Source organism: Plasmodium fragile, assembly GCF_000956335.1.
Source record: "Plasmodium fragile strain nilgiri unplaced genomic scaffold supercont1.93, whole genome shotgun sequence".
In the NCBI taxonomy this organism is placed as follows: domain Eukaryota; phylum Apicomplexa; class Aconoidasida; order Haemosporida; family Plasmodiidae; genus Plasmodium; species Plasmodium fragile.
Window position 1 is genome coordinate 1 of NW_012192673.1, and position 9,683 is coordinate 9,683.

The 9,683-nt window shown below is 45.2% G+C and overlaps 2 protein-coding genes across 2 annotated transcripts; one reads left to right on the forward strand and one right to left on the reverse strand.

Moving 5' to 3' along the window:
- Positions 1 to 1,451: 1,451 nt before the first annotated feature.
- AK88_05083 (uncharacterized protein) lies at positions 1,452 to 2,334 on the forward strand (the record flags this gene model as incomplete). The annotated part of the gene is made up of 2 exons (XM_012482685.1): positions 1,452 to 1,536; positions 1,649 to 2,334. The coding sequence occupies 2 exons, from the start codon at positions 1,452 to 1,454 to the stop codon at positions 2,332 to 2,334; spliced, it is 771 nt and encodes a 256-aa protein (XP_012338108.1).
- A 288-nt stretch (positions 2,335 to 2,622) lies between these two features.
- On the reverse strand, positions 2,623 to 8,267 carry AK88_05084 (tubulin gamma chain; the record flags this gene model as incomplete). The annotated part of the gene is made up of 3 exons (XM_012482686.1): positions 2,623 to 3,987; positions 5,622 to 5,677; positions 5,825 to 8,267. 3 exons carry the CDS (start codon positions 8,265 to 8,267, stop codon positions 2,623 to 2,625), a joined length of 3,864 nt encoding a protein of 1,287 aa, XP_012338109.1.
- Positions 8,268 to 9,683: the final 1,416 nt, after the last annotated feature.

The following is a 9,683-nucleotide window of genomic DNA, read 5'->3' on the forward strand; positions in this document are numbered from 1 at the left end:
TTCCATTTTTTGGGTCATATTAATCGCTAGCTAAAGGGTTTACATCGTCGTGTCAGTTATGTAAACTGAGGTCAACTGTGAGGGGACCATCACATGGGATAGGTATCTCCCGCTACTTCCCCCCCGGTGTTTGATAAACCCGTTGCGTTATCCCCTTCCAGTTCCTTGTGTCCCCATTTGGGTGGGGTCTTATATAGGGACAGGTTGTCACGTGGGTACGTGTTGGGGTGAAATAACTCCTTAACATATGGTGCACATTTCGACGTGGCGTCATTTGTAAGGTCCATTTGGGAAAAAAAAATAAAATAAAATAAAATAACGAGGGACTAGCTTTGCGTTACGTATACGGCAACTGTATGTACGACGTCTCTTCTTTCTCTTTTTGGGGTATATAAGGTACGTTGACAATGCGCAAAGGAGACTACTCCTGGCCAGTTTGTTGTGAGGCAATTTTACTCTTGCCACGTGAAAGGTACACAAAACGGTGAGGTGAGGAGTGTATCTCCCATATGGATTTTTTTTTTTTTTTTTTGTATGACCTAGTCAGGCGAAAGCGCCTCTTACGAATGACTATCCGATAAGGGGGCTCTCATTTGAGAAGGGTTATTTTGTGGCCACAGTTAAGGAGGCGAAGATGACTGTTGCCCGATTAGTCCTCTTTTGTGTGTGCAACATCATCTTCCCCCCACTGCGACATGTGCCCTTCTTTATAATCCCTGCAGAGGGGGCGCACACAAAATGGGCAAAATTTTCGCAGCGGGATGGGGGGGGGAGAATACACTCCTTTGAGAGGGCAGTTATTGGCGCGTGCAATTCCTTGCGGCTCGCTCCCTTCACGCTTCTCCTGTGCGCGGTGACCTAAACGGGTAAGCAACTGAACGACAAAGTGGCTAAGCAAATGCGCGCTGGCGTTCTTCCCTGCCCATGTGCACGCGTCGAGATTACAATCCGTAAACACATGGAACCGTTTCACTGTTCACCGGTAAACTTGCACGCTTTAAAAAAAAAAAAAAAAAAAAAAAAAAAAAATCATTTAAAGAGAGGCGCCCCTTTGGTAAAGGCCTAACAAATGATTTATGCCAACTGTGGCATGTGTTTTTTTTTTTTTTTTTTTTTTCTTTTCCCCCCCTCCTCGGTTGTGAACTTCCAACTGCAACTGCACACGTTGTTATGATGTAATTTTTACAATTTGCAGTCAGGCGAGTCTGCGCAAAAGAGAGTTTCCTTTTGGTACCGTTTCCCCGTACCATATTCACCCCATCTGGACGAACCAGCTAGGAGAGAATCTGCCTGAACAGCATACGTACCACACACGGTGGCACTCCACTAGGAAGGCAGTTAATCATCCCTGAGGATCAACTGGCTTAGAAGCTAGATTTGGTTATAAGTAGCTTGAGCATCTCCTTTGTGGTGCTCCCCCTTTTGGTACCCCCCCCGAGCAAGAAGCCAGAATGACGCTAGGCCCGGTGGTTACGGGCACGTCGGTTATTGCCCTCAAGTACAAGAATGGCATTATGATAGCTGCCGACAAGAAGGGTAACAAGTGGTGGAAAATGTACACGTGCATGAGCGTGTTATGCGCAGACGGCGGTATGCCCGTCACGGCTCTCCTCCTACACCATACCAATGCCTGCTTCCTCCCCTTCAGCGAGTTACGGGAGCTACGCCAAGTTCCAGAACGTGGAGCGCATTTTTAAAATCAACAACAAGACGGTGATGAGTTTCAGCGGAGAGCTGGCGGACGCGCAGTACCTACACGAGGTGCTCACCCGAGTGAACGTAAACAATGTCATGGACAAGAAGAGCAAGTACGACTTGCATAACACCAAGTACTATCATGCTTATGTGAGTAGGCTCTTTTATAACCGAAAGAATAAAATCGACCCGCTTTTCAATACAATTATCGTTGCGGGGGTGAACTCACAAGAGTACGATGATAATGATAAGGACGTGTTGCTCTACTCAGACAAACACACCAGTGATGAGTACAAGGAAATTAATAAAGAAGATTTATACATTGGTTTCGTGGATATGCATGGAACTCAGTTTTCAGCTGATTATATGACAACGGGGTACGCTCGTTACTTTGCTCTAACCCTGCTTAGGGATCACTACAAGGATTACATGACAGAGGAGGAAGCGAAGACTTTATTGAATGAGTGCTTGCGTGTGCTTTACTACCGGGACGCCACAGCGTCGAACAAAATTCAGATCGTGAAGATTACCAGCAAGGGTGTGGAGTATGAGGAGCCGTACTTCCTCTCCTGCGACATGAACTCGCGCGATTATGTGTACCCCTCGATTATGTTGCCCTCCACGGGCTGCATGTGGTAAACGCACACGGGTACCTCTTTGCGTTTCGTCTTTTTTCTTTCTTTTTTTATATATATATATATTTTTTTTTTTCTATCACTACAAGGCGTTGTAAAAAAAAAAAAAAAAAAAACGCACCGAAGGGGATGCAAACTTCAAAACGAACAAACGGGGTGTGGGGGCCTGTCTGGGCGCCCACCCAATGGTGTTATAGTAAGTTTCTTCTTGCCGGAAAAAAAAAAAAAACAATTAGCAATGGGCCGCTCGTCCGCCGCTAACCGCGCCAATCGCGCTAACCGTGTGCCCCCCTCAGAGGTAGGCGTGGCTGAAGTAGTCGTCCCGCTCAGCGCTCTTGTACTCGTCAATCAGGTTTTGTGTGATTTCCTTGGAGGACTCCATTTCCTCAAAGTTGCCCTGGCCATCCGCGCTGCTGAACATGGGCTCCTTTTTATAATTGTCCAAGAAGGCCCTTCTTTTAAAGAGTCTGTCAAATTGAGTGACACATCGTTCGAAGAGGGTGGAGATGGACGTGTGGTTTGCCATCATCAACCCGGAGACCTTATGAGTGGAGACTACGTGAGGAGATGGTTTGGCTAAAGTGACTTGAATGGAGGCAGGATTCCATTTGATAAAATTAACAAGCTTTCTATCTCGTATCCTTTGTAGTCCTTTATGTACTTGTGTGGGGTCGGTTTCTCCTCTGATGATGTTCAGGATGGAAATGTACATGCCTCTCCTGACTGGTACAGACACCATAATATTTTTCGTATGCAATAGTCTCTTCATAACATCGAGTACAGTCGTTTTTTGTACGTTGGAGAGATGCTTGTCAATGGTAATAGGTGTGTATGAGGTAACCAGGAAATGACACTTAGGATTTATAATAAGAGATGAAATTAAACTGATCATGTCGTTGTTCATACTACCAGGGTATCTTAAGGTTGTAGTGGAAGCGGACATGACATTTGAAATTATTGTATTGGTTTGTTGAAACGTGGGGTTGTTTAATTTTAATCGGTCCACAAAGATTCTGTTCAAGGATGTATTATCAATGACTACTACACTGTCTGTACTTAGAATTAATCTCTTCAATGTAAGTATGCTATTGTAGGGTTGCACCACTACATCACTACTTTCATTCGTCAGGAGAGGAAAAACAGAAAAGGTTTGTATTACTTTCTTTGAATAATTGTCATTCAAAAGTTCAAGTAAGTAACTACCCATACCGCTACCAGTCCCTCCTGCAATTGAATGAGATAAAATGAAGCCCTCCAGGTTGTCACTGTTATCTACCTCCCGATCAATCATGTCAATTATTTCTTCTTCAACCTTGTGTCCTTGGCTGTATCCACACCCCCAGTTATTCCCTGCTCCTCCTCCTTCTTTAGAAATGAACATATTTTCAGGGTTGTATAGGTTACGATATTCGCTGGCTTGAATGCTGTTAATAACTCTTGGCTCTAGGTCAAAGAGCAGTGCCCTTGGGATGAAGTGTTCATCGTCTGCTTGGTAAAAGAAAATGTCCTTGCGGTCCTCGTTGAGGTAATTATTGTTTTTCAATATTCCCTCTTTGTCTATGTTGTGTTCGTTGCACAACTGCTTCCAGAACTCCACTCCGATCTGGTTTCCGCACTGCCCGCACTGCAGGGTGATGATTTCCCTTGGCATCTTTCTCTCACGGGGGGGGGGGGGGGGGGGCGACAATGACTTGTGGTGTGATGGGCCAATTTGCACACTTCTGCGGGGCCGCTCAGTCGGGCGTCGGGGTCACGCGTCAGACGTTGCGTGGGAGATTTCCAACCCTCAAACGTGCCGCCGACTCGACTGGCCCCTTTGCAAAGGAGGAGCACCGCGACGCGGCCAACCTGTGTGCAAGCCTGGAAAATTCACGCACAGGTGAAAATTGCACAGGGGGAGGGGACACACTTAAAAGGGGACATTAACACTTCATTACACAAGCCCAAGAACGAGTGAAAAAAAAAAAAAAAAAAAAAAGGACAAGGAGGGTCCCCGCGAACAAACTGCTGAAGGGTTACCTTCTCCCCTCTCGTGCATGCGTAGCTGCGTGGCGAGGGAATGAACTACGGCTAAGAAAGGCGTTTTCAAGTGGATCTTCAAAAGGGGGGAAAATGAAGATTACAAATATAACAGGAAAAATTAATGAGCGAATTGGGAAACCAGGAAAAAGGGAAAGAGTGGAAAAGGTGCAGAGATAGAGAGAAAGAAAAAAAAAAAAATACTTGCGTAATATCTCGCTGCACTTGCACGGATCTCGTGCTGTGCTCGTTTTCCGCAGAGCTTATTTTGGTTGATCATTTGGTCGTGTCACCCACCTTCATGTGGAAGTCGCGTTGCCTTATTTTCCATTTGAACACTTCGACCTCTATGGGAAGTCCCCCCTCCGTGGAACGTAGACATCCGAACAAGCCTATGAAAGGTTGTGCTCCCTCGAGAGAGTTTTTTTTTTTTTTTGTTTTTTTTCTCTCTCTCGAAACGTACACACTCTGCTAATCAGTTGTTCCCCCGTTAAGGAGAAACTCCCACGATTTAACAAGTCGCAGAAAAGTCATCCCCCCCCTATGTGTTGGGTACGTTTGATGGGGAAAACCAAAACGGGGCGAAGCACACCGTGTGTGAGCAGCTCCACCACGAATGAGCTGCGTGTTCGTCTTGCCCTAGCTCAGGTTAGTTTTAGCTGAGCTTACTCGTAGGAATAAACAAATTTTAATTAACAATCGGTCGGTTTCAATCATTATGGAGAGGATTTGAGATGCATCTCTACGAGCATTTCCTCCCCCGGAAAAACCAACTCCCAGCAGGGGAGAGTATAGCACATATGCAAGTACGTAGCATATAATACGGGTGAAGGAAAAGGGATAACCAAATGAGCGTAGAAAAAGAATAAATCAGAAAAAACGTTTCATCAAATAGGTACCAAATAAAACAATACTGCGAGACAGTGTAGGGGAGGATCAGACACACATGGAGCGTGTCTGGGGGGCGGATATCATAAACAAAACGAGTAAGCCACTCACTCGGCTACGGTCAAACACACACAAAAAAAAAATCGTAATGAAATATGAACAAGCCAGCTACAAATGGTAGAAAAAAACAAAAAAAATGTCCAAAAAAATATGAACAGGCAAGGTAAAAAATAAAAACTGACGAGTGAAAAAGTAACATGGCCTATTTAACACCACTCAGGTGTGTCAAAAAAGGAGGAAAGAAAAAGTTCAGCCAATGAACATACGCTCGCTGTAGTACTATCCGAATTTGAAAAGAGTCATTTTTCCCTACTGGACAATTACCTCAATTACTTTATACATCATTATTGCAAGCATGAACACCAGGAAGCTCCAAACGACTGCGTGTGTGTGCGTGTGTGTGTAAGGGGTGGGAGAGGAAAAAAGAGACCGATAAATGAGAACAATAAATAGGGTATATCAATATGCATAAACGAACATGCGCGGTATGACCCCGCTTTCACAGTGCGTTGTAGAGAATGTCTTACCCAATCTGTGGCGCATACTCTGCGATAGGGGATTAAACTCCGCCTTGAAGTACCTCTTCGCTGTGGACCATGCCGAAGAAGTGTTGTCATTCGCCTGAACAGCCGTTTCCGAGGGCCCCGTATTGTTGGCATTTTCAAAAGTTTTCTCTTCACCAATGGTCATTATATCGAGGTAGTCCTTTACAAAGGTGTAGTGGCTAATTTTCGTGTGATTATTTTTATTTGTTGAGCCGGGCTGTATATACCTATCTTCCATCGCTTCCTGTGTGTACCTCTTCAGATTGTTGACGGAGATTTCCAGCTCAGGGAGGGCGTTGTTTTTTATTTGATATTTAAAAAAAGTGTGCTTTACAAATTCGATGTCGTACGCAAAGTCGATGTGTGTACCGGGGGTTCCTCCAAGGGTAGCTTGGCCCGTGTTGTCCCCTTCCAGGAGCACATTGTGGAGGGTGATTGTGATGATTGTACGGAAGGAGTCTACTAGCGGCACACTGCACAGAAGAACAACGCACTTTTGTATGACAATGGCATTCTGGAGAAAAAAAAAAGATAAATGTTCCTTCACGTCGGATCGTGCAGGCATGCCAAACACTCTCTTCTCATCATCAAACAGGGATATGTTGTAAAAGGATTCATACGACAGGTGTCCCTTGCTCTGTAGCTCCCTATTCAAATTCTTCAAGTGCTCATAACTTAAATTGTTCGGGTTTTTGTCCTCAACACTTTTCACAAAAGGATTCTTATCATCGAATTGGGAGAAAATGTCAAGGAATATTTTTTTAAAATCTTCATTTATTTGTAGACTATCGGTATGGTAGTTGCATTGGATAAAGTTGTTTTCCCTCAACAGTTCTTCTTCCTTGTCTGCAATGTGTGGTTGTACTATATCGTTTCCCGTTTGTATCACTATATAATTTTTTTTTTCTTTGTGTGGAGGGATGGATCTGGCTGTGTTTTCCTCTTCATCAGCTGGCTCTGCTGGAAGCTCTTCCGCCCGCTTGGGCTGGTCATTCATTAGTAGGTCGTGCTGCGTAGGGGTGATGGTGTAAAGGATGGACTGGTCATGCTGTTTCTTCGAACTCTTCGCTTCGCTGAGCAGACGGGGGCGTTTCTTCTTTTTCTTCTTCTTCCGCCTGTTTAGCTGTCCTTGCTCGGTTGTTCCTTCCTCTTGGCTTGACTCTTTGGTCGTTTCGTTTTCTTCTTCCTCCCCTTCTCCCTCTTCATCATGATCGTCCTCATCCTCATCATCATAATAATCATCCTCCGTGTTGTAGAGGACGACGCCCTTCTTGGGAATTTGGCTAGCCAGTCTATGGTCCCGGACCATGTCCATGATAAAGTCGTAAGCATGATCCCTGTGTACAAAGGATGTGAAAAGGAAGGACTTGTTTTTCACAACAATCTTCAGAGCATTGGGGATGAAGTTAAGGACGCTCATTTTTTCTACGGCTTGTATGGATTCGTAAGGAATGCGGAGGATGGAGATGTTTGAGAAGAGTGAGTCGAAGAGGGACATGAAGTAGACGCTATCATGTGTGATAAATATTTTTCCGTGAAGGAGTATTTTTTTCATGAGGGCGCAGCTGTATGTTTTGATGGAGCTTCGGATGATTGCATCTAAGTCGTTTTTGTCGTGCACGGTGTACGAGTAGTTCTCCTCGGAGGGGAGTGGGCCCGGGTCGGCCTCTCCTTCGTTCGCATCTCCTTCATTTGTAACATCATGGTTGACATTGTCCTCTTCCACCGTGTTCCCCTCTGCTTCTGTCTTCCCTTCCTTCGTTCTCCCCCTAAGCTTCGACTTCCTCCTTGTGTCATACGCTTGTTTAAAGCAGTCCAGCATGCCTTCACCCACACCGTCCAGTGAGAACTCGCTGGAGCCGTCGTACGACTCGGTGCTCTGTTCTTCTATGGAGAGCGCAGGTTCGGCTTCGTCCCCTGGCGGTGGGGCAGTGTCTTGGCCCATGTCTTCTTCTTCTTCTTCTTCTTCCACTACTACTCCACCTACTTCTTCCATTCTTCCCACTTGCTGCCCTACCGCTGCTCCCCCTTCTTCGGAACAACCAGCGTCATCCCCCAAGGTAGCCAACGGAGTAGGGGCTCGGAAGTCGTTCACTTCTCTACACGCTACTCCAGGCGGCAGGTTCTCATTAACAATGTCATGAGAGAAATTTCCTCCTTTTGAAAAGTCATCAAAGCAAAGTTGGTTTCCCACATTGCTTGAACAATTAATATTTTTCTGTGAGTCGCTTGGGAGGTTGCACCGTGTGTGGATGAGGATGTTGGGTTGTTGGGTGGCAGTCCGCTGGTTAGCAGATAGGTCAGCCGATTGGTCAGTCGCTTGGTCAGTCGCTTGGTCAGTGGCTTGCCCTGTTGACCTCCCCTCCCTGGAGTCGGTTACGCTGCTTCCGTCCGGGGGCTTGCCTTCGGAAGGGTCCCTCCGCATGATTTCAAAAAAAAAAAAATTGGGGTTCCTCAAAAGGTACGCGATTTTCTGATCCGCTTCGGGTTCTCCGATGGTGCACTTTCCTGCGTGGGTTGGCGGGGGTAAATGGTTTGTAGATTTTATAAGTCTCGAGGTGCCCACAACAGAGTTCTCAGGTGAAAAATGGGTTTTTACGCATAAGTGTATATACATGTGTGTGCTTACACAAATGAACATGCAGGCTCCGCTGTCACGCAGGTGTGTGTGTGTACTTGTGCTAAGTTACGCGCACTTACACAGAACATTTACACATGAGAACTAACACAGGTGTACATTTATAAATGCACAGAAATAAGTTTGCACCGGGGTGGAAGCTTACAAGTGCGCTAGGGGTTACATGCGCATTTTTTTTTTTTTTTTGTTTTTTTTGTTTTTTTTGTTCCACTGATTGCGTGTTCATGCGTTCATGTTTGGAAGCCCTTTTAGCATGTTTTTTTTTTTTTTTTTTTTTTTTTTTTTTTTTTTTTGTTGTTGTTGTTGATCTCACATCGTACACTTTGCAGGAGGCGCGCTTACCGTCGTGGCAACTGGCCTATTAACCCTTGGATGGTAAAGGTACACTTGCGCGATTTTTCTTGACGCCACCTCCCCCCCCTACACAGGTGTACCGCGTACACTTTTACGTATACGCATTGTTCTTTCCTCCCTTCATTCGCCCACACGGGGAAAAGAAGTTGCCCCGCTCTTTGTTCTACTTTATCAAATGTAATGTGAATTATCCTCCCCCCCCAGTTGATGATCCCAATGCACACTCTTTTGTAAGTGCGCAATGCAAGGGGGAAACGAAAAAAACAATATTATTTTTCACTTCACACGCATGAACACACACTTGGGCAGTCATCCCAAGGCAGAGGCTATCACAAAAAAACTCCATAAGTTATCATTCGAGGTTGTGCACATTTATATATATATGTGTAGAGGAGCATGTAAGTTTCCTCTTCTCACAACTTGCGTCAAGGTACAATGTAACCATATCATTGAACTCCCCTTTTCCTTTTTCCTACACATGATGCAAGTACGGTTCGTTCACGTACACATATAGGAAGCGCTCCCTGGGGGAGAAGCGCTCCGTCAGGGTGGGAACAAATAGGACGTTTTATTTGTGACCCTACTTTTTAATTCCTCCTTTGGGTGTTTGTTCCCCTCATCGCCATCATGTGGCTATGTACACGTTGCACAACTTTTCTTCCCCTCCAAGTGGAACTTTTTTACTTGAGTTGGTTTGGCTGCCACTGCATTCACCTACGTCTTTGAAGTGGGACGAGGAGGATAACTGTGGAGTGCGCACCGAGACTGATCGATGGGCATAATCGAAAAGGTCGACCCTCTTATGCTATATTTGCACAGCACTTTTTTAACAGAAAAAAAAAAAAAAAA